Source organism: Pungitius pungitius, chromosome 20, assembly GCF_949316345.1.
Source record: "Pungitius pungitius chromosome 20, fPunPun2.1, whole genome shotgun sequence".
Lineage (NCBI taxonomy): Eukaryota > Metazoa > Chordata > Actinopteri > Perciformes > Gasterosteidae > Pungitius > Pungitius pungitius.
The window spans coordinates 6562182-6585513 of record NC_084919.1 but is presented as its reverse complement, the minus strand read 5'-3'; the positions used below and the strand labels follow the sequence as shown (position 1 = coordinate 6585513).

At 43.3% G+C, this 23332-nt stretch overlaps 2 protein-coding genes across 2 annotated transcripts; one reads left to right on the top strand and one right to left on the bottom strand.

Moving 5' to 3' along the window:
• Nucleotides 1-1937: 1937 nt before the first annotated feature.
• On the top strand, nt 1938-14721 carry rab10 (RAB10, member RAS oncogene family). Its single transcript, XM_037448702.2, has 6 exons — nt 1938-2649; nt 6472-6532; nt 9668-9806; nt 11329-11418; nt 12887-12988; nt 13705-14721. The coding sequence occupies exons 1-6, from the start codon at nt 2523-2525 to the stop codon at nt 13789-13791; spliced, it is 606 nt and encodes a 201-aa protein (XP_037304599.1). The 5' UTR covers nt 1938-2522; the 3' UTR covers nt 13792-14721.
• A 1923-nt stretch (nt 14722-16644) lies between these two features.
• lats1 (large tumor suppressor kinase 1) lies at nt 16645-23316 on the bottom strand. The gene is made up of 8 exons (XM_037448700.2): nt 23044-23316; nt 22029-22438; nt 21489-21609; nt 19690-21119; nt 18571-19153; nt 17657-17839; nt 17278-17384; nt 16645-17200 (listed from the first exon to the last, which is right to left on the bottom strand). The coding sequence occupies exons 2-8, from the start codon at nt 22356-22358 to the stop codon at nt 16712-16714; spliced, it is 3243 nt and encodes a 1080-aa protein (XP_037304597.2). The 5' UTR covers nt 22359-22438; nt 23044-23316; the 3' UTR covers nt 16645-16711.
• Nucleotides 23317-23332: the final 16 nt, after the last annotated feature.

The window sequence follows — 23332 nt, the reverse complement described above, 5'->3', positions numbered from 1 at the left end:
AAGGCTCAGCTAAATGGGAAAAGTCATGTGTCTCTGTCCAAGGTGCTGATGCTGTTTTCCTGTTCTCTCTTTAAAAATCCTTTCAGCCCAAAGGCACATTCTTGGTTATGTCTGGCAGTCAAAATATTCACATAGATGCTGTTGGTCTGGGCCAGAAGTCAAGGGGCATAACCAACGTAGGTATTTGACGGTAGTTATACATAAAACAGGCCTCGATTGGCGTCTTCCCCATCCCATTGATATTGTCTGCAGCTATAAGGCTGCACTCCATACCCGGTCCATGCAGCACTTGAATCAACTACCGCGAACTGAGCTGGTGCTAAAACGATTAATTCACTTGTTTATCTGTTTTTACCTAACAGATTTAAAACACAGTTGGGACGTCCTGGTAGCTGAGTGATCAACATGAATATGAGCTGAGCTACAGTCACCAACACTCTCCCTCTCTGCTCCCCCGACCCCTCTTTTCCTGGCACGCTTCACCGTTCACTGTTGTTTGAAGGGCCAAAATGCTTGTATGTAAAAATCAAACCATGAAGACATCTGGATCAACTGTCAAAGAGCACATGTGGAAACAGAATTCCTCTTAAAATGCATATAAGTATTACAGAGAGAACAGCAATTTGAGTGGTAGTCTCTGGAGGTGTGTGGGAGTGTGAGAGGAACCCTGGGGCCCCATGCAGCAAAATACAGGAATGCATCCTGACTTGGGAGGATTTTTGTGTCACGGCATGATTTATTGAAAAAACAAAGATTACGTAACTTTTTGAAAAGACAGAGCAGGAATTCAACAACATTCAGGGGCAAACATTTTGATATTCTTCATTAAGACAAACACAGTTTATGGTTCAGCCCAGTCAAAAACTGTGCAACTATTTTCTGTGTATGACATATGTCACCTCTGTAACATCTGTGTAAGACTTTCCATGGGCTGGTTTGTGTTACTAGGTGCCACTTCCTTCTCTATTTGGTTCTGTTGCTATGTGTGGTACTGAACTTTTCAATGAAAACACTGGATGGTTGATTGAGCTTGAGGAAGCTGTTCTTTCAGCATCTGCATGTACAGAAGGCATTTGTGATTTGCCACTTAGTTTATTTGTCAAAAGTTCTAATAGTGAACCGCTGAATAAGAATACAAATGAAGTCTGCATTTATTTACACTGCTTTTCACCCCAGTCTTTTCTTGAATTCACTCCTATTTCATTATACATTATACTTTTAGGTATTTCTTTATATATTTCTTCCTGCATTGCTTTAGTTCTTTCCTTTTTCACATCGGTCTTTCTCTGCCTGTCTTTCCTTGTCTTTCTTTTTTTCTTCCTGCCATGTCTGTACTCGGCCGTGGAAAGCAGGGAATAGTCAACATTCCTAAGGAGTGTCTTGAGAGTCAAACTACTCTAACAAACGGAAGAAGGAAAGAGTCACGCAAAAGCACACAAAGCGCCCACACTAAGTTTGTGTGTACATGCATTCTCTCTCGGTGTGTTTTCAGTTATTAAAGCACTTTAGGGGATATATATCCCCACAGTTCACAGTGCAGAGGATGTGGGAAACGCCCGTAACAAGCACTGAAGTGCTGATATATGACATCACTTTGCCTGACTCACAGCTGGGATAGTCACCGTATCAAATGGCAGCTTGCCATGAAAACTCAAACACACCCCGCTTAACAAAGATCCGAAAGAAACCGGTCCATATTGGATCATTAGAAGCGTTTTTATTCTGTGAAGTGATGTGAGCCTTAAATGTCCGACCACTTTACGCAGAAACATTTGTTCTTTCTGTCACTCTAAAATACGCCTTTTTCCTCTGGATGTTTAAGAAAATAGCCAATGTTATTTGAGTTTTCCAAAAACTGACAGTGGGGTTAGCCAATCGGAGGCGTGTAATTTGACAGAAGGGGCGGGACAAAGGCGGGACTGTGGGCCTAGGGTGTCGCCGTGGAGGCTCCCATACGAAGGCGACGGCGGTCGTCTGTATTTCGGTTGTAAGGTCTCCAGAAAAAGCGGAATAACTCCGAACAGACAGTGAATTCAACAGACTTCCACGTTGAGATTTTTTTTTAATTCTTCCTTGTCCAGCTTGTGGCGGGACTCTGGAATGACGGGGTGTGCTGGGAATTTGAATTAGCTCGCCGTTAGTTTGAAGAAAGAGTGAGTCTGGGTAGAGAGAGAGCGAGGAGCCATTTTGTTCCGACTGTGTGGGAGAAAAGAAAGAGTGGAAAAGAGGAATCACACGAGAGGAGATTCTATTTTTCGCTTTCTGTTCTAATGCTCTAAGGGGAGAAGCAGTCATTTGGGAACCAACTTCTCGGACACGTCGGCGGGCACGTTATTTTGGAGGTTTTTTAGCCAACTAGCTTGCCAAGCTAATCAACAAATCCCAGATCGTTAACTGTCCCACAGTCAAGAGGAGCGGGCAGTTGGTCAAGCTGACAAAGGAGCCGGCTTTAGACTCTACGAACGCGTGCTAGCTATTCCGTTTTTTGTATCTTTTTCCGGGTCAACACACGCTATTATTCAATGGCGAAGAAGACGTACGACTTGCTGTTCAAGCTGCTTCTGATCGGGGACTCGGGCGTGGGGAAGACCTGTGTGCTGTTCCGCTTCTCTGACGACGCCTTCAACACAACCTTCATCTCCACTATAGGTAAGCAGACCCGGGCACCATGTCCTTGGTGAAGCGTTGTTACAGATGTTTCGGATCTTCAGGCTGAATCCCCGCCTGACAGCTGTGGGACGCGGCTGACTTTCTCCCGCAGCAGGAAATGATAGGCAGGGCATATATGGTTAGCTGGTATGCTATTAGCATGCACTGACGTTAGCTTCTCTCCAGGCCTCTGCTGGAAAGCTAACGTTACTTAAACAACCCAATAGGCGAGCCCTAGTTTCCACCATTTCAAATGTCAACAGCATTAATATAAAAACGTGACTTTTGTTTCTGGTTCAGCCTGCTGCCATCGGAAAGTATTCCCGTTTTAGGTGCAAGGGGAATCATGGCACTTGACCCAGTGGCTAGTGAGCTAACGAGGCTAGCACCGGGCGTCAGGACAGGACAGGGCCGGGCTGCTACTACAAAAAGCACTTCAACCAAATCTTCTCTAGCGTTAAAATGTGTTCTACATTTTATTTTCGTCCTTGAAATAGATTAGACGTTAAAAGCGACTCATCTCTGGATAATTGTACAAAATGCTAAATGCCACACATGTGAAGCCTTTAATAAGCACTTATAAACTAATCACTGATACCTTAATACAACGGGTCTTTTTTACAAATAGAAGTTCTGGTAAAGTACACGGGTATTATTAGGGACATTCAAGTCTCTAACGGAAAGTACTAACCAGTTTCAGTTCGTCATAAATATTTTCTGGTCTATTGTTACTGTTACATCAATGTGGAAGCACGTTTTATGAAATCTTCAGTTTCTATGTTCTTTAACCACTAGTGAGTAGTTATCTAGTATTGCATTGGAGTAGAATATTTCCCTAAGAATGATAAAAAAGACTTAAATATAAATATGTAGGTACATTTACATACCTAAAATACTTAACACTTCCATAACTGCTCCTAAGACATAATCAATTCATCGTGATGGGATCATTGGTTTGCCCACCTCTTTCCTCTTCTCATGCGTCCATCATCACCTTCACACGAGTCAAGTGTCAAACTATGTCAAATCCCTGCTTGGCCACCGTGAAGGCTCCATTTACTCTTGTTGCCCAAGATCAGAGCTGAGTAATAGTCTAACATTATGTGCGTTGTGCAACCACATTAAGCTTTCATTTAGTTTTAATTTCAAGCCCAACTTTTTTGCAACTCTTAAGAGTTTAAAACTTGACTGCATGTCTACTATAAATTTCAACAGTGGATGTCCCATCGTTTTGTTTACGTTTTTTTAATGTTTTTGTCTGTTGTCTCGCAAACCAATAGGGATTACGTTGTATTACACCCAAGATTTAGTCCCAGCCTGCTGCCACATAAAACCTCTGCAATGTCAGCCAGTTCACGACCCTGTGTGACAGTCAGTTGCAGTCAAGGACCAACTGTGACCGTTGCTCCGTGCCGTGGTGCTTTACCTTCTGAGTTGAGTAGTATGTCAAGTATATCGACCCATGTAGGTGTTTGAAGTAACTGCAGGAGCTTTTTCGCTGTACGTGTTGGAACAACACTTCAGTTTTGATTAAGAGTACGTTCAATATGAAGAATAAGCTCAAAGAGACCCTGTTCCACATCAAGGATCAAATGTATGACTGTTGAATTGATCGTGCGGGTATCAATAGTACATGCAGTGTCTTATCCAATGTTTTCACAAATATTTTATTAAGAAATAACTCTGGCAAACTTTTTGTTTGTTTATATGTCATTTTAAAATATTGTCATTACCTAAACTGGGACAGTTGCAGTGCTTGAACTTGTCCGCAAGAATTGTTGCTGTTATTTTGTTTTAAAGGGGCCCTCTTGAAGTGCCCCCACCCTCCCTCGCCCCCTTTTCAGTTTGTCTTAACAAATGGTGAGTTACTGGCACGATACTGACAAAAAAAATCACAAACCAACATCATTGATCTCGTGACGGGATGTTAAGTAAAAATCTTTTGATGGTTCGCTTCGATAGCTGCAACCTTAAAAAGTACAAGCCCAGTCGTAAGCTTTTGTCTCGACATGTCTTTGTTCTGTCTGTATTCAAAACAAAGCAGCCTACAACAGGATGAAAAGTTAAAAATATGGCCAACACTTCCTAAGTCCAATCGATTCAGCAAAGCTAGTTAAGCATCATCGCGCTCTAGGGCCGAAAGTACAACATGTACCGTCTGAAGTCTTTGCTTTAGAAAAGGCCCCAGACATTAATTCGTCACAGCCTGTGCTGTCAGAACTGTGAAGTGTTAGCGGGAACAGGACTTTGTGAAGAACCAGTAGAACCAGGACCTATGAAACGCGAGTCTGTTGGTCTTCTGACACAGTACTCATACCTTTTGAAGACAGGGATGCACAGCTGCTTCTCAAAATACCCCAACTCGAAACCCCCCCCGCCCCCTCCCTCACTTATCCTCATTTCCAATCCCTCCTTCCCTCCCTGTATGTTTGAGGTTATGTATATATCAAGAGTGCTGAATATGCATGATGTTGCCATCTGAAGTGTGTTTTCTCAACATTTCATACATTTTTCATGGGAGCTGGTGATGGCTGCAGAGGAATTCATACTTGTGGAAGGAATGGCTCCTCTGGGATTGATAGAAGAGAACAGACCATAAACTACACAATTTCTGTCAAAGATGTCCAATTCAAGAGTCATTCTCTTTGGCTGGAGTGTGCCCATTTTCCAAAATTCGGGTTAATATGTTATTGCACAGTGCACTTTTTTTTCTTGATTTCATGAAAGTTCTCCTCTGCAGTGGAAAAAAGGGCATATTTGGTTAGCTAGTATGCTATTAGCATGCACTGACGTTAGCTTCTCTCCATGCCTCTCCTCAAAAGCGTAATATAACAGCATTAATATAAAAACATGACTTTTGTTTTTGGTTCAGCCTGCTAGCATCGGAAATCCCGTTTTTAGGTGCAAGGAGAATCATGGCACTTGACCCAGTGGCTAGTGAGCTTACGAGGCTAGCACCGGGCGTCAGGACAGGACAGGGCCGGGCTGCTACTACAAAAAGCACTTCAACCAAATCTTCCCTAAGATTGAAATGTGTTTACATTTAACAAACACAATAGTGTGATTTCGTCCATGTAATTAGAGGTTAAAAGCAACTCCTCTCTGGATCTTTGCTCAAAATGCAAAAGGCTAGTAGTAAGCAATTAAATAATCCCCTCCAAGCTCAATTTCTGAGACAACTTTCGCTAATAGTATCCAAAACGACAATCTTTTACCCTTTTTGTGTAACCCCCAATATGTAAGTTGAATGTTTTTAAGTTTAGTTTTATCTGCAGAAATCTCTCTCTCCCCTCCTCGTCCTAATCTACAATGATTTTTCTGTCTCTCCTCCCTTTCTCTGGGGAGTGCATAATATTCAGTGAGTCACACATTGGCACGGCCAGTTCAATCATTATTCTGTGGCCCTGCTCCACCTACAGCACAGCTGTGTCTTGGCCCTCTGCACCACCCCCTATTCCCTCCACCCTGCCGGCCGGTCCGTGTTGAACAAACATTTTCATTTTCATGTATGCGTCCTCCTCGGCCCCCCCCAAAGCTGTAAACCCAGGGAAGCGTTGTATATGCATGACGTAATGTTTCTAAACAGCTGCTTTTAAGCAACGGTTTTATACGCTATACAAGGTTCTAAACAGATCAAATCTTCTCTGTGATAGAAACATTTCCCCCCTCCCTCCTCCTAATTGCCTGTTTCTGACTCTGTTAGCATCGCTGCCAAAGTCTGTAAAACCTAAATTCATTCCAACCGTTGTTCATCGCTGTGCTAGTTTATATATTCTTGGTGGCAGCGTATACTTATGTGTTTTTCTTTTTTGTTTTCTCCAGGAATAGACTTCAAGATCAAAACTGTTGAATTACAAGGAAAGAAGATCAAACTACAGATATGGTGAGTCAATACATTGTTTTACTTTGTACTCTAGTGCTAACGTATTAGTTGTATTTTCATTTAGGGCTGCAACAACGAATCGATGAAATCGATTAGAATCGATTATTAAAAGCGTTGGCAACGAATTTCATTATCGATTTGTTGTGTCGCGCGACTATTATCTTTGAGTATTAAAAGAAAGTTGCGCGCGCCGCGCAGAGCTGAGAAAAAAAAAGTTGAGCGCTCGCGCAGCAGAACATCGGAGAGACCCGTACTACTGTTCTGAAACATGCGGAGGAAGAGAAGCCAATGCGATCTAAATATTTCACACTGAAATGGGGGGTGCGGGTCCTAGCGGGCAACGGGGGGGGGGGGTGGTGCGGTTTTCTTTGCAGCGCCAGTAGTTTTACGTTCTAATCGCCGCGCTCGACTTCAAGGTGTAACCTTTATTATTGTTCGGTCTGAAACAGCGCGCCCAGTGACGGGTGGTGCAGCAAAATTGATGTCCGGGTGGAAATCAGGAGAAAGGTCGGTCCGGGATATTTTCGGGAGGGGCTTTGAAATTCGGGAGGGTTGACATGTCTCATTGTAAGATATGCAAAAGCGAGATGGCCTGGCACGGGAGCACCACGGCAATGATTCATGATTTTGTGCCTAATATATTTAATTTGGCGGCTGTAAAGTATACATCATGCGATGTGTGTATGTTTTTTGTGTTAGTCCATTTTATTTGCTTACTTAGGGATGTTCAAGGAGCAATCTGTTAGTGCAAAACATATTTAGAAAGTGCACAGTCAGTTCTATTTTTCAATAAAGGGTTGGAAATTAATGTTTTTACATTTTTTATTTTTTTATCCGATTCATCGATTAATCGAACAAATAATCGACAGATGAATCGATTATTAAAATAATCGTTAGTTGCAGCTCTATTTTCATTGTTTTCGTGATACGTGCACGACAAACATGACTCGAAATACTTCCTGCAGCGCTATGAAACCAAATATTATATTCTGCGATAGTTTGGCATAGTATTTGTCGTCAACTCGAGTAGTCTTCACAAAGTAAGTGCAATCAAAAAGCTTTACTAGTGTAGTATGAATAATTTCACAGTGTGCTAGCTCGGGCTAGCAGCAAAGAGTTACAAAAAAGTTATTTAGTGGAATACACCCCCCCCCCCCCCCCCCCCAGAGAGTTCCAGAGTCTGTGCCAGAAGATTTATTGTTTGGGGCAACAGTGTGAAGCAGTGACGCGTTGTTGTTGTGAGAGTATTAAAGTTGTTGCTGTCCTGGTGCAGACTACAGAGCATCCACTTTGTTATTTTATTACCTTCTTAAAGAACATGCGCAACATAACCATTGTCTGTACAAGCTCAAACAAAAGCCCTGTTTGTGTGGTGTGTTAAAAATTAAAACAATTCTTGCAAACTTAGCTGCAAGCTGAGACGGAGCAGCTCCCCCTCCCTCCATCACCCGTCCCTGCAGGCGGTGTTTCACCTCAGCAGGGAGAGGAGGACACGATGGACACCGATGAACTTTACTCGGGAATCATATTCCCTTCTGTCAACATTTTAGATCCATTTCTAGTACGACATTAATTTTGTCGTTGCTCTGGTGTTATGCACATTTTGGCAAAGTGGTATCCTCAGTGCAATAGTGAACATTGCGGATCTTATTGTCATGATATGTTGTCCATTATGGTCTGTTCATGCTCCATTCACCAAACAATTGTGTTGTGTTCAAATGCAGTCCTGCAATGTTGTGTGAAACCTAACTAAATATATAGTTGTTTTGAAAGCAATGTTTCAAACGGAGAGGTAATTTTAATTGATTGTTCGTGATAATGGATTGAAGCACCAGAGGGAGAGACAACAACCCTTACTGTATAGTAGAAGTCCTGTATTCAAAATCTATTGCAGTAATACAGTCAAGAAAGTGTACTTAATATCTAAAAGTACTCACTAAGCAATAAAATTTGTCATGAGATATTGAGCAGCATCACATTTGTACTTGAGTGCATTTGCTTAGTTATTTTGCATCGGCCAGTAATGCCATGCTGCAGCAGAAAAGGTTGCTTTGACACATAAACCCTGACCTTTTAATAGGTCTTCGTTATTGAAGTGCTGCATTAGGTATGAGAAATGATAAAACCACTTCCCTTAAAGTAATACCGATACCTATAGATTACTTCATCAGATCCCTGACTACCTAATAACACTCTGCAGAGTTTCTGCTGATGAAGCCGGCCTCCGGTTCGATCAAACCAAGGTCACCCATATGCTTAGTGGGTCTTTTGTATTGCATTACTACATACTGTACATTAGAGGCTCTGTACCTCTGTGCTTGTATATAATACCATATGTAACAGTATGACCAAATTTAGGTAATGACATTGACTCAACTTCCTAATTAATCTTTACTATTTATCACATTAACTTGTAACAGAACTTAGATCGGTAAACAACTATTGTACACCAGGTAATTGTGGGCTGCTCTCTCCCCCGTATCAGCAAAACTGATGATGGACAGACTTTACACGCTTATTGTGTGTGCTAGACGTGTTAGGTACACTGTCTGAATGTTGTGCATATTCAACTACACATCTAAGGCTAAAATATTCTTCTTAAAAATAGAATCATTCTTCTGGGCCTCAGAACGAAGATACTTTCCAAATTGTATCAAGGGCCCATAGCTATTTCAAGACTTGGATTGCAATAAAATGACAGATCTGGCAAATATTGTAATGACCTGAGGCGCAAATACCAAAGTCTGATTTATCATGATTGAGGGGAGTAAGCGGCGAGCAGACCAAGTAGAAACTGCACACTGGGAGCAAATGGATCTGCGCATTCATACGATTCGTCTCTCTTGGACTCGATGCATCCACATGGTCCTATTTTGCTGCACATCGTCGTTAAACGATGTCGCTAAACTCCCCTTCTTATATTGTACTTTTAAAAATCCATCTGCAACAGTACAATATGAAAAGTTCTGTGCGAGCCGCCTGTAGAGAATAACGAGTGTGTCATAATCTACCAAAAAAATCACATAGCAGCTGGAGAAAGGATAACTTTGCACCGCGCAAATTACTTTAGCATCTAGCTGCCTTTTAGTTATAATGACATGCAGTTAAACGCGGTGTGTGTCTTTGTGTGTGCAGGGACACAGCCGGCCAAGAACGGTTCCACACCATCACCACTTCCTACTACAGAGGTGCCATGGGCATCATGCTGGTCTACGACATCACCACCGCCAAGAGCTTCGAAAACATCAGCAAGTGGCTGCGCAACATTGACGAGGTAAAACAGGGCAGTGCGTCCATGCCATGGTGCTGCTGGGTGAAACGCACTCGCAGATGTTGACGGAATGTTGTGTGTCAGCGCTGTTTCTCCTGTTGTCTAAGTGACTTAAATACTTTGGAATGCAGCCACCGTTGCTAACCAGCTAGCGCTGTTGCAACAGTGCAAATTACATCAACCGAGTAGATGTTTCCATCTGACACGTCGTAGGCGAACTAGGGCTGTTCTGTGTGAATATCAGCTGGACCGGGACGGAGTAGGGGTCAAAGTTATCAAGGTATAGAAAGTATACGGTATGAATTTGACCACTAGAGCCTTGAGATACGTTGTTGGAACAGGGCTTTTTTTGCTGATTGTGATTAGTTTTATTCTTTACCAGTGAAAGTTAAATGTGCAATATTTTGTAGTATTTTAATCCTTTACAACAAATGAAAGTGCTCAAGTATAAAGCACGTCCTTTATAATTTTAATCAGGTTCTCTACTTACTGTCCACCCATTTGAGGGAGGAGCTCGGCTTACAAAAGCACAATTGTTTTCTTTTTATCTTATTTTTTTAATATCTCCACACTGATTATTCAATTGTGTGAGTAATCTTAGGGTTTCTGTGCCAAATTGAACACATCATATTATTTACTGTGACTGTTGTGTGCTCATTTTATCTATCTTCATTATTCCTGGGTGCAGCATTAGGCTGCAACATGATCAGTATAAAGGTGTTATGTCTCTGGGTCAAGCAGCCAAGCACACAAATGGTTTCTTTTTAAATTGTCTCACCCTATTGTTGTTAACGCTCCACTTACAAACCCGAGCGCCGGCTAAGGCACCCGAGACGCTGCTGTTTTACGTATCTGAGATCATTTGGTTTTCATACTAATATATATATATATATATAATTTTTTTCACATCTGACCATACTCACAAGTGTGTCACGACACCAAACTTTTTCAAGATAAACCTTTTAGTTTCATAAATATGCCAGTGTTAATGTTTAAATTTCAATTTTGAGCAGAACCCTAAAAAACGCCTTTTGGTAGAAAAGTTAAAGAGCTTTGAGTCCGGCCAAGGAAAGGAAACACAATGCATTTCCTGCTCACTGGGAACTCGGCCTGGCTCTTGTTTGAACGTTTCTTGTTCCGTTCGTTTTCTGCTACCAACGGTAATATGAATACAATCCTGACCTTTGGCATGCGGCCCCTTAAAACAAAGGGATATCAGTATGATACGCAGTTGGTATAGAAGTTGTTTAATGGGGCCATTTTCCTTATTGTTTGACATTTTTCATACCAATGGCTCCGTCATGATTGTAATTGTTTAATAGGTCAATAGAAACCGTATCTTTCAGTTTTTTGCATCGCTAAGAATTATTTATAGTTAAAAAATTGTGTTGGATCAAAAAGCGTGATTGTACCTTTTATCCAATGTTAAATTATGTTTAATGTATAATAAAAATATATAATGATATATATAATTAAATCTATATGTATTATAACAAAACAATCTGCTTTTCTCTTACTTTTTCAGCATGCAAACGAGGACGTTGAGAGGATGCTGCTAGGCAACAAGTGTGACATGGAGGACAAGCGGGTTGTACCAAAGGCCAAGGGGGAGCAGGTGAGACGACGCGGCTCTCTGCAGCTACTAGCAGCCTCAGTCTGCATTTGGACTTGTTGCCACTTCACGTACATAAATCTAGAAAAATTAGTTCTTCACATTCCGAACGCATCTCTTCATTTCTCAAAAAAACAATGTGAAGTTGCTGAAGAAAAGCAGGATGGCTGAGATAAACATGTCAGTTTTATAAAAAGCCAGCTAAATGACGACTAAACCACGGCCTCCTCGCAGAATGTGTCTGTCTCTCCCTCTACGGTAAACAGACCGGCTCAAATAACCGTTTATTTCGACATGAGCCATCTAAAAGGAATGGAAAAGAAAAGGGAAATATGTATTTCTACCAATTACTATTGGAAAATGTCTTTGTACCATCCCATTTTAGAAAATGTTTTTCTCTACAAAGCTGCAGCAGAGTGAAGGTCAGAGAATAACTGGACTCTAGATGACCTCAGAGCATCACAGCTGAGAAATCTGAGCCTCATTTCGGTCTTAATAATTACTATTGAGCTGCCCTTGAGCAACCACACCAGAGACCTTGTAGCAACGAGATGCGTAACACTGACTTTTGATCCCATTTATCTTATTAAAAACATGTTTTTGATAGACAGATTCCACACCTGCATTGAACCTCTAAGGTTGCTGCATTCATACCCCAACAAACTGCAGTGATTATCAGAATGCAAAAGTCATGATAGTTGGCGTAACTGATGACACTGACATGCAGCTGTGGCAATAGCTGAATGGGATGGATTTAATTTTAGGCTACAGGCTTCACAGCTAAATGCAGAATTCCTTACTGAAGGCCTTGTGGGTATCATTGTTGCTGCTGCATGGGCTTGTAGTAACTTGTAAAAGAAAAGCAGCTTAGGCACTCAACGAAAACATGTCCATATCACTAAGAAGATATTTTTTTTTTTATAAACGATCTTGCCACCGGCTTTAATCTTGTGTGAATAACTCTTCTCTACAGAAGAAGACATATTGTCCACATTTCTGATGCTGTGTGTGGGTTTGGTCAAATATGGGGACAAATTGAGCTTCTTGACACATATTTGTACCCTATTCAAACAAAGTCTGGAGGTTTGTATCTAAATCACCAAGACTAATTATAAATAGTCACCTAGCAGACCAATGACTAGAACACTAATTTACCCGCAATTCCACCATGTCTAGAAACACAAAATGGGAATAATATTCTGTCATATTTATCTCTTCTTGCAGGATGTTAAAACGTAGCTGGTTCATTTTCCCGTTCTCTGAATGCACTAATGGCTTGTGGGAAATGTTGGGGTATTTCCTCTTTCCGGAGGGGGGGGGTCTGAGGTGACGCACTGTCCACGTCCCCTGCAGTGAATAGTCCAGATCTGTTTACTTACACACACACTCCTGACTGAAATTGAAGTGTGTGTGTGTGTGTGTGTGTGGACTGAAGTTCTCGCTCTGACCCGCTCTGCTCTCCTCTCCACAGATTGCGAGGGAGCATGGCATTAGGTTTTTTGAGACAAGTGCTAAAGCCAACATCAACATCGAGAAGGCTTTCCTCACGTTAGCAGAAGACATCCTCAGAAAGGTGCGTGTGTGTTCAGTCATTTCTGAAACCAGCCATTTCATAGCCTCAGTCATTGGAAGTTAACTTTTTCAGCAAGTATAATAAATGATTACATTTTGTCATGTGTCAAACACCCACACGTGTCTATTGCAAACAGTTTGTACACAAAATATGAAAAATCTTATTGAAATCGGAGCCGTCCGTTTTAAACAAATGTTTGACTGGAGTTCTGGGAGACATTTTAATCACAACTTCGTTATTAGACTCTGGAGCAGCTTCTCAGACGTTATATAAAGGTTCATCTTTGACCGATAAGAAGATAGTGTGTGTCTGTGTGCGGGTCCTGGTCATAGCTTGGTCTGTTACGCTGGACGCCAGTAGATGGCGTTTTCTGGTATTACACATCATTCATCCCCTTCTTAACAAATGCTATGGTGGCCAGTAAAAGGTTCAAAACAGTCTTAGTTACATAACCGTGTGGAAGGAACTCTGTCTAATTACACACAGAGCAATTTATGGAAGTAAACATTCAGCTACAACCAGAGACAACACAGCTGAACCAAGACCGGTGTACATAAACTATGGTGCACTTGGTCTAATATAGAAGTCAAGCTGTAAACAAGTTGTACGTTTTAGTCCCCTTTGGCAATGCTTAAATAACATCTCGATTTTCAGTATACACTTAAAACAGGAGAAAGTTTTTGATAAGATGTATATCTGTGTGTTTTATTTCCCAGACACCTGTAAAAGAGCCCAACAGTGAAAACGTGGACATCAGCACCGGAGGTGGAGTCACAGGCTGGAAGAGCAAGTGCTGCAGCTGAACAACTCTTCAGTGTCACTCATGAACACACACAAATGCCGACACACACGCACACAAATACATATTTCTCTTTTCTCTCTAACTCTCGCTCTCTAATATGTCTCATGAGTTTTCTTGCACACTGACACTCTTTATCAGAATAAAACAATAAACTACATCACTCATCTTGTCCCCCTCCTACACCATAATTCTCTACTCTCCATCTGATGATCATTTTTATTTCTGATAAAAAGAGATTCAGTCACGTTTTTTGTCATTTATTTTAAAAGTTGTTCAAAAAAAAATTAAAAGTAAAAAAGCGTGAAAAGACAAGCTCATATTTTTAATATTTCCTTTGCCTGAGCTCACCCACCTTTAATCACACCCCCACCCACAGAACTCACTTTCAGTCAGGAAATCTAAATAAAATAAATCAAACAAAAAAAGGACATAAGTGGGATTAACATTTTGTACACTTAGTGGGGTTTCTGTTGTCTAACAGTATTTGGTCATTTACAATTTGTTACCAAGTGACAGAGGCGTGGCTAGCTCCTTTTTGTATGTGGGGTTTATTTTGTCCTGTGCCTTATATGGAAGACAGGGGCGGGGCTGTGTGGTGGGTGGAGCCACATCCACCCGATGAAAATTACTGTTTGATAGTTCAAGCTGAATGCTGCAGCAGAAGGTTTGAATTTCTCCTCCAGCCAAGAGAACGGCATTATACAGTTTGTCCTGTTTTTTGATGTTTTATTTTTATCTGTATGATTTATTTTTACTTTTTTCCCTATTTGGGGTTTTTGTTTTTTTCCTGCATGCAGATTTTTTGGGTTGGAAGCGTTCTGTAACATTGTGTAACGTTCTCCACTGGGTAACGGGGCGGGAGGTACAGAAGTTCTCTTTGGAAATTCAAACAGTTTTGCAGATCCATTAAAAATAAGCTTGTTTAAGTTAACTTGTTTGTCCTCAATGATGTCATTTCATGTCTAAAAAAATTAATTTAGTAAATTTTCCAACACAGATTTAGGATGATTTTGACCTGAAAAATGTCCACAGCATAATTTTTTTAATCTTACAACTGACTTTTCCCACCTACATGTAATAACACCTGATTGGTCTGTTAGATTGATGTGTCCCAGTAAGATAGAGGCATCTTTCCTCTTCCGCCTGATCACCATTTTAGTGGTCTGGCCCATTTAAGATCAAAGTGGGCAGTAGCATGTTGAAGAAAGCAAAAGAATATCTATGCCACCTTAAAAATGTTAAATTATTTTGAGTTTTGTTTTAACTCTTATGTCATAGTGTAGCATGTCCATATGCTACTATGTCCAGTGTAATGTTCACAAATGCAACAACAAAATCATCGTAAAGCAGTGTGTAGAATATCCAAATTTGCTATTGCATGGTACTGGAAAAACTTGGTTTTGGACTTATAGCCAAACTAAAGACATTTGGGCTGAATCATGGTGGCAGATCAATACTTGGAGCTGCTGGTCCAGTAGCCTGTAAAGTAAGGAACAAACACACAACATGGTCTCTGTGCAAAGACACAGCTTTTGTTCTTAACATTCTTTATTTATCCCCTTCCTCATTGTACCAAACCTCCAAGAGCAACAATGTACACAAAAAATAAAATTCTCTCACATAAAACCAGTGCAGAATGCCAGTGGTCACCATTAAGTCCTTAAACTACATTCAGAGATCTTTTCCTAAAACACAAAGAAAAAGTACAGCAGGTTAAAAAAAATCATGTCAATATGTGATGGAGAGCAGCTCCATCCAACGTCGGTCCAGTTGAAAATAATGACTGTCAGCTGTAGGGATTCTATAAAAGGGAAAATAAGAATCATGTGGTCAGGGGCCTAGAAGCAAGGCATGTCTCGCCTGTGCTGTAAATACAAATTTCAATTAATTTTTTCAACGTGGGGATTTGAAAATAGAAAAAAACAAAACAATTTAGTGCTTTGGTTGAAAGACACGCATGAAGTCTTAATGGTGGTGGCAGACGTAGACTAAGATAATTGTACCTATTCTGAGTGCTGTGGTTTAGTGTTTGTACTGGAAGTACTTTGTGTGAATGAGAAATAAAAGCAGACAACATATTAACACAACGCAGCAGCAGTGGACACTGAAGAGGGCCTGCCCTAAAGATTAGAAATAAAATTAAAATCAGCTGACAGGGCACAAGAAATATTTACATCAACTGTACGCAACTTCATTTATAAATAGATTAAGTATAAATTAGAAAAATAAGTCCTACTGTAGTTCAATCAGGTGATGCTACTCTAATTTTTAAAATACAACTGATTATTAACCCCTCTTTATATTTGGTGAAAGATAATCAAAAACCAAAAAAGGCACAGCAATGAAAATTAGGAGCAATTTATCCCTGCACATTTCTATGAAATAAAACTAAATCCCCATTGCAACAGACATTTAAGTATAAATTAAGACACTAAATGGAATTTCAACAAAAACAAAACCCCCCACACTCAAACAGCATCTACACTAGCATCACCGGTTACAATTTTCTTAAATAAATTAAGGCTTAAAAAGGGGAAGTCCTCAAAAAGAGCACCCTGATTTATTTTTCCTCAGGCAGCAAACATAAATTAATAGCAACAGTTTAGGAAAACGCTTCATTTCCTTCTTGCCGAGAGTTAGATGAGATAATGGATACCTCTCGCTTTACCTCTATGGTAAATATCAAACTGGGACCAACAGCTGGGTAGGTTTGCACAACCTAATGACCGGAAGCAGGGCGGAGCAACAAAGCCCCCCCCCCCCCCCCCCCCCCCAAGCGCAGTGAGCTCACTGCAGCTTCACTTCTAACTTTCCACGACAGTAAATAAGATCATTCTCCCCCCCTCCCCCCCCGACTATTCCTTTCACGTGTAGTGTGAACTAATCGGATAAAGTGTGTCACTGTGCTCGCCGTGCGCCCGCTACACGTACACCAGGTCCCTGCTGGCCTCCTCCGGGCCCTCGGGGGCCGCCTCGTCCCCGTCGTAGCCCCCGTACTCGATGGGCTTGGGGCAGCTGTAGGGGTGGCCGTTGTCGTCGAAGAAGCGGCGGAAGGTGAACTCGTAGAAGGCGTGCTCGGGGTGCTTGCCGTTGCGGAACCAGCCGTTCAGCGTGTCGTTGAGGTTGTCCTCGCCGTCGCCGTCGCCGCTCCGCAGCTTCTCCGGGTCCACGGGGTCAAAGTTGGAGGTGTCCGTGGAGTGGGCGATGGTGGGCACGTACGGCGCCGCCTGCTGCCGCAGGTCGCTGGAGAAGTCGGTGTCCTTGAAGAAGGGGTGAGCCTTGATCTCGTCCACGCCGTCTTTGCCGAGGCGGTCCTCGGGGCTGCGGCAGAGGTTGACGATGAGGTCGGACGCCTCGGGGCTCAGCTTGGCCGGCGGCGGAATCTGCAGCATGTTCTTCCAGTTTATCACCTGGCGATTCGGAAGCAGAGGCGACAGTGAGAAACGAGGAGGCGCGGCGCGCTTCACCCGGCGGGCGCCTCACGTACCTTCATCTGCGTCTCCAGGGGCGTGGTCGCCAAGAAGGGAGGCTGTCCGACCACCATTTCATACAGGATGACGCCGACGCTCCACCAATCACACAGCTGCGTGTATCCTGGACAAATAAAGTCATGTCATTTGTTTCACTACCGCAGCATTTATACACACAAAAAACTCATAAAATTGCACAAAATATACAAGAAGAATTCAATATATAGTATTGAATCAACCAAACAGACTGTGTAAAAGTTATTTTTGCTGCTCGAGGTGACGTCTCTCGTTTGGGTTTTATAGCGTCTTAGCAATTTTCCTAAGAAGTGCTTCTCCGTATTTTAGTGAGCTAAGACTCGATTCTGGAATGAGGTAAAAGGTAAAATCCCACTGTACCCGTCCGGAGCAGCACCTCTGGCGCTATGTAGTTTGGCGTCCCGACCAGCGAGTGGGCCAAGCAGCGCTGGTGCTGCCGGGCCTTCCTCCTCTCCAGAGGCTTCAGGCGGTCCGTGCAGCGGCAGTTGGTGGGATCTTCCCATTCCTTACTGAAGTCCATGCTGTCCTGCCTCACGTGGTCACCTGGGGAGGAACGACAACAAACGTACAGGTCATCCCTCATAATAACCAATATTACTAATCGGTAGTGAACACATTTCAAATACTGGATCACGTATTTGTTAACGCAAGCAAATGATTTGTTTATATATAGTGTAGTAGTTTACAAGTGTTCCTTGTAGAATGGATAATACACACAAAGTATCCAAGAACACATTTGACTACATAGTGCATCCATAATTGATTCTGGGTCCATCCATCCATGTCATGTTTGGAGAATTCTTACAGCTATGGCCAGTAAATCTTAATAATTTTGTCTACAGTAAAACAACTATCAACTATTTAAGTACTGTTTATGCCTTCTATAATGTGTTGGCATGAACAGTATTAATGGTATGTTGAAAGAACTAAATTAATTTTAACATTGCAGAGTATGACATTGGCTACAATATGGCTGAAAAGATTACTTACAGATAGTAGATCTGCAAATTGCCCCATACTCAAATGTGAATACTGTTTTTATCCTTCTTTCACAGCACATTTTTTTAACTGTTGGACATTGTGATGTTTCCATTTTATGACAAATTACACATCCACAAAGAAAACAATTTGAAAATTGATCGATAATGTCACTAAATTGTTAGCGCTAATGATGCTGTCATCACATTTGCTCTAATCAATATAATGTTGTAGGAGAGACCCCCATCCCCTAATCCACCATGTGGATTAGGGGATATTTAAAAAGTGACACTCACCACTCTGGTAATACTTGGAGTCGTGCGTCCAGCGGAAGCCGGTGCAGAGGCCGAAGTCCGTCAGCTTGATGTGTCCATCTCGGTCTATGAGGATGTTGTCGGGCTTGATGTCTCGGTGGATGAAGCCCATCTTGTGCACGCTTTCCACCGCGCACGTGAGCTCTGCGATGTAGAACTGGGCCAGTTCTTCTTTGAAGATGCCGAGCCGGATGAGAAGGCTCATCATGTCCCCGCCGGGAATGTACTCCATGACAAAGTACAGGTTGTCCCTGTCCTGGAACGAGTAGTAGAGACGCACCACCCACTCGTTGTCCGCCTCGGCCAGGATGTCCCTCTCCGCCTTGACGTGGGCCACCTGGTTTCTCAGCAGCACGTCCTTCTTGCGGAGCGTTTTCATGGCGTACAGCGCTCCGGTGTCCTCCTTTCTGGCCAAACATACCTCACCGAAGGCTCCGATGCCCAGGGTCTTTATTCTTTTAAACATGGACTTATCCATCTTGGCTCGCTTTAGCCGGATGTAGTTAGACTCCTTCTGGGAGAGCATCATACGCATCTGCTCTTGAGCTTCTGAAGACAATCCCACCTGAGCACCGGACAGAAAAGGAGATTTAGTGGCCTCACTCAAAATGGATATTTAATGGATAAAAAGTTGCATAAACACGTAGTCCTTGTTAGAATTAAACTGACATCACGGTAATTTACTGACGACAGAAGGAAACCAGTGCAAACGACCAATTGTCTTAAAGTACATGAGTAATTAATCACTTTAGTCCACATCAAAAGGTGCATGAGCGGCGACAGGGTGAGTGAGATGAAGCAACATGCGTTTCCTTAAACCAAGGAGGCCGACATGCTGCATCCAGCGCATTATAAATACACAGACCAGTCTTTGGAGGACAGCTTACTTTGGTGACCGACGTGTGCAGATGCAGAGAAAACTTTACCTTTTTAGATCAGCTGTTAGTGACAGCAAGGAGAGAAAAAGAAGAGGAAGAACAGCTAAGAAATATTTACGGCATGAGAAGACATCACCGCAGAGACGGAAGACAGCAGGTAAAAGTTTAATGAGAGGGAAAGCCATCACTTGTGAAATGGAGCCATTCAGAACGACGTTCTCACCCTTTGCATTTCACTTTCCAGCTGCTTCCTCCTCCGAATCCTCATCTGATGGTTCTTCAGGATATTCTCCACGTGTTGCTCCATGAAGAACTTGAAGGCCTGGGGGGAGTAGAGCGCGACTCTTCCAGACTCCCCTCTCGGCTCTTCGTCTTTCTTGTTGCGGCGGACAGGAACGGGCGACGTGGTGATTTGCTTCTTCTCCTTCTCCGTGACGCTCTCCACCGCCTTGTCTCGGGGGCCGTCGACGCTCTCCTCTTGGGCCGCCTCCTCTCGGGCCGGGCCCAGCTTGTTGGCCCCCGGGTCGTAGGCGGGAGGTCCGGGCGCAGCTTGCTGTTGGAGGAGATGCTTGGGATAAGGCGGAGGGGGGCCCTGGTAGCTGGGGGCTTCTGCAACGACAGGGATCTGGGTTACAGGGGCTGGGGCCTCTTGGTAAGCGGGCACGGCGGGAGGTGGTGGAGCCTGCTGCATCCACGGAGGGTGCGTGGGAGCAACGGCGGTGTGCAACTCGGGCTTCTGGACGCGCATGCTTTTGACCGGCTGCAGGATGGGCGCCTGCGTGATGGCCGTGACTGTGGTGGCGGAAGGCTGGGAGCCGGATGGGTGGCCCTGTCGGCTGCTCAGCTGGTGGTTGTTGAAGGAATTTGAGCGCACTGGTATGTTGTGCTGCCACGACGGGGACAGATCCTGGTTCCCGGAGGAAGACTGGGGCTGGTTGGGGTTCAGAGGCGCCTGGGACCACGACTGAGGAGGACCTATGTTATACATGTCCAGGTTGTGACTGTTCCGGCTGGGAACCATCATGGACTGAGGGATGTTCCCACCGTTGAGGTAAGAGGGGGAGGATGCAGGTCCCCCGGACTGCATCTGCTGGTCAGTGGGACTGTGCCGGCTGCTCTGGTTAACCGGGTAAGGAGGAGGAGGCTGTCTACTGCCCCCCGCCATGTAATCGGGCTGCGGGGAGCCATTCTGAGACCAGCTGGAGGGGAAGGTGAACTTATTCCCCCCAGAGCTTTGCATTATGATGGGCTGGTGGCCCATGGGCACTGGGCTGATCCCTCGTTGATTCTGAGGAGCTGATGACTGGTACCCATCAGCCCAGGCCCCCTGGGGTACCGGAGAGATGCGCGGTAAAAGGTAATCCATGTTGCCAGAGTAGCGCTTGGTTGACGGGTTGATGTCCCAGGATGGCGCCGGAGGCATGGCACTGCGGTTTGGTGGAGGTGTGACACTGCGCACCTGCGGCGGCAGTGGAGGATTGACTCTCTGGCTGTTGCCGGGGTGACCCTGTGGGAAGGCGGGAGGAGGTCCGGGGCTGTCTGAGCGATACATCATTCCATCCATCATGAGAGGACCGTGTCGAGCCACCAACGACTCCTTTGAACCTTTCCAGCTCGGCCTCCTCAGCACAGCCTGCTGGATATGAGAAGAGCCTACAGACATAAAAGAAAAAACAATGGAGGTGATAATAAACCCATTCACTGTAGTACTGCCTAATGTAGCCAAATACTTAATCTAAGTATCTAAAACTAAATTTTGAACCTTGTTAATACCAACATTAGTTTCCAACAAAATGTAATGCATGTCTTTTCTTGCATGTACCATTACAGTCACTATGAATCACAACATAAACCTGATTTTTTCCATTGTGTCATGCAATGACTCATTCTTTTTGTCAGCATGTATTGTCATTCATTTAACAAATCGAGATTCAAGATATCAAGATTGGATGAACACGCCTTTTCTGGGATGAAAAATGAAAGGGGAAACCCAGCATTTGGTCCCAGTGGACAGTTACGTACCTGGGACTTTCAGACCTGTAGTGTTGGGGTTGGCAACAACCATCTGTTCCCACACTGCGTCGTGGTAGCTCACCTTACCCATGTAGTCTATAACTGCCCCCATACTGCGACTGTTGCTTGGCTTAAAAAGGAATCAAAAAACACAATAATATTAAGCGTCTGGTCAATGTACTTTAGTCTTCAAGAGTCATGCAAATGGACTAAAGACGTTCTTTTTTTAAAGCCCAAATTGATGGTGGTGGAAAAAAATGGAAAGATTCATTGCCCCCAACATTTAATTAATTGTTATTTGTTCCAACTGAAAATACCTCACAGCCAATCGTGATACGTCGTGTCTGACTTGCACACAGCGTGTCGTAATATGCTGCAACAGCCTCCTCGAGGAACTGCTCCTCTATTGTTACCTTCACAAACTGGTTGCATACTTTGCATACTTTTCATTTTTTAAATAATTCTCAGGTGCAGTAAGGGATTGTTCTTAATAATAATTCTCAACAGTCATGGTTACAACGAAATTCCCAGAGGCCCATCTCATCTCACCTCTTCAAAGCCAGACATGTGTTGGTTCACCTCGGGGCCTGAGGTACTGGTCTCGTTGGCAAAAGGCTGCAGGGATTTGCGGATCTCTTGCAGGGCCTTATGGTGAGGGTTTTTACCATTGACCGAGCGCCCTTGTTGCCTTGGGTCCTCAGAAACCATTTTCCCAGCACCTCCGATGTCCACTTTAGGTGGGTCCGAGGGTTTGGACAAATTGCGCAGACTGTTCCTTATTTCCTGCAGCATGTGTTGGCTGTTGCCGCTGTAGTTGCTGGTGGGAAATGTCTTGGGTCTCATCTGTCTGTATCCTTCGGGTTTCTCCCCTCTCTTCATGTAAGAGCATGTATGATGACGATGTAAGGGAGGAAGAGGATATTCAGTCCAGGGTAGCAGAGGTCTCTAACATCTGCATGCTGCCAACAGAAATGTAAGTTTCAATGCGAGACACATGTTATGTGAACCAAACACAACATTAGCAAACAGTATGTGATACACATTGGTTATGTCTTGATTGTTATGAGGCAGTAGATCAGTATTCAGTAGATGACTGAAAAAAGTTGTGGTTAGTGTTTTGACATTCCACTGTGAAATGAGGTCGGAGTTCAAAAATTTGAGAAAAACAGAGTGCATCTGAAAAGAAAAAGTACTTAACTTACACTATGTTTTTCACAAAGGGATCACGTACACTTGCTAGCGTAGTTAGCAGCTCAGGCTAACAGATGGTTACTTTCAAGCTAGAACTTAACGCTGTCGTGTTGTGATAAATAATATTAATGTTTGTCACATTCACTAAAATACCTCCATCACATATACACCCCTAAGCCCCGTGAATGGCAAACTGGTCTCACAATTCCCCCCTTACGTTACATCAAGCGACGAAGCAGTCCCTTCGCGGCCTGTGTTTAAGGCATCCATTTCTGCTAGGCTAGTTCAACAACAGGTTGCGCTAGCTAACGTTAGCTGCTAGCTCGGAACTCAACGGGCTACATTTAGCTTGTTAGCCAGTCCAGCAACTTACCCGCGTCAGAAGGTGCCGCCTTTTTCTATTTTGACAGCAAACGATATTTCCTTGACCTTTCACGGTGTTAATGACGTGATTATAACATAAAATGTCCCTGTTATGGTGAGCTGGCTGGCCCTGGTCTTGTTGAATTCCTGGGATGTCTGAATGACAAGTACAACAGGAATATGTTAAAAGAAAAACACCACACACTTCCGGTAGATTTCACAATAAAACGAGGAGTGTAACTTGTGAGTATAGATGTAAGAACTATTTCAATCAAGCAGCTGTTTTCATCAACTTTAAC

What these genes read in the sequence shown, in the direction of transcription:
- rab10 (XM_037448702.2), top strand. Translation starts at nt 2,523, where the DNA reads ATGGCGAAGAAGACGTACGACTTGCTGTTCAAGCTGCTTCTGATCGGG. An exon ending in AACCTTCATCTCCACTATAG is followed by an intron (nt 2,650 to 6,471) that starts GTAAGCAGACCC and finishes TGTTTTCTCCAG; the next exon opens with GAATAGACTTCAAGATCAAA. An exon ending in CAAAGGCCAAGGGGGAGCAG is followed by an intron (nt 11,419 to 12,886) that starts GTGAGACGACGC and finishes TCCTCTCCACAG; the next exon opens with ATTGCGAGGGAGCATGGCAT.
- lats1 (XM_037448700.2), bottom strand. Translation starts at nt 22,358, where the DNA reads ATGAAGAGAGGGGAGAAACCCGAAGGATACAGACAGATGAGACCCAAG. An exon ending in TACAGGTCTGAAAGTCCCAG is followed by an intron (nt 21,120 to 21,488) that starts GTACGTAACTGT and finishes TTATGTCTGTAG; the next exon opens with GCTCTTCTCATATCCAGCAG. An exon ending in AGAGGTGCTGCTCCGGACGG is followed by an intron (nt 17,385 to 17,656) that starts GTACAGTGGGAT and finishes TTATTTGTCCAG; the next exon opens with GATACACGCAGCTGTGTGAT.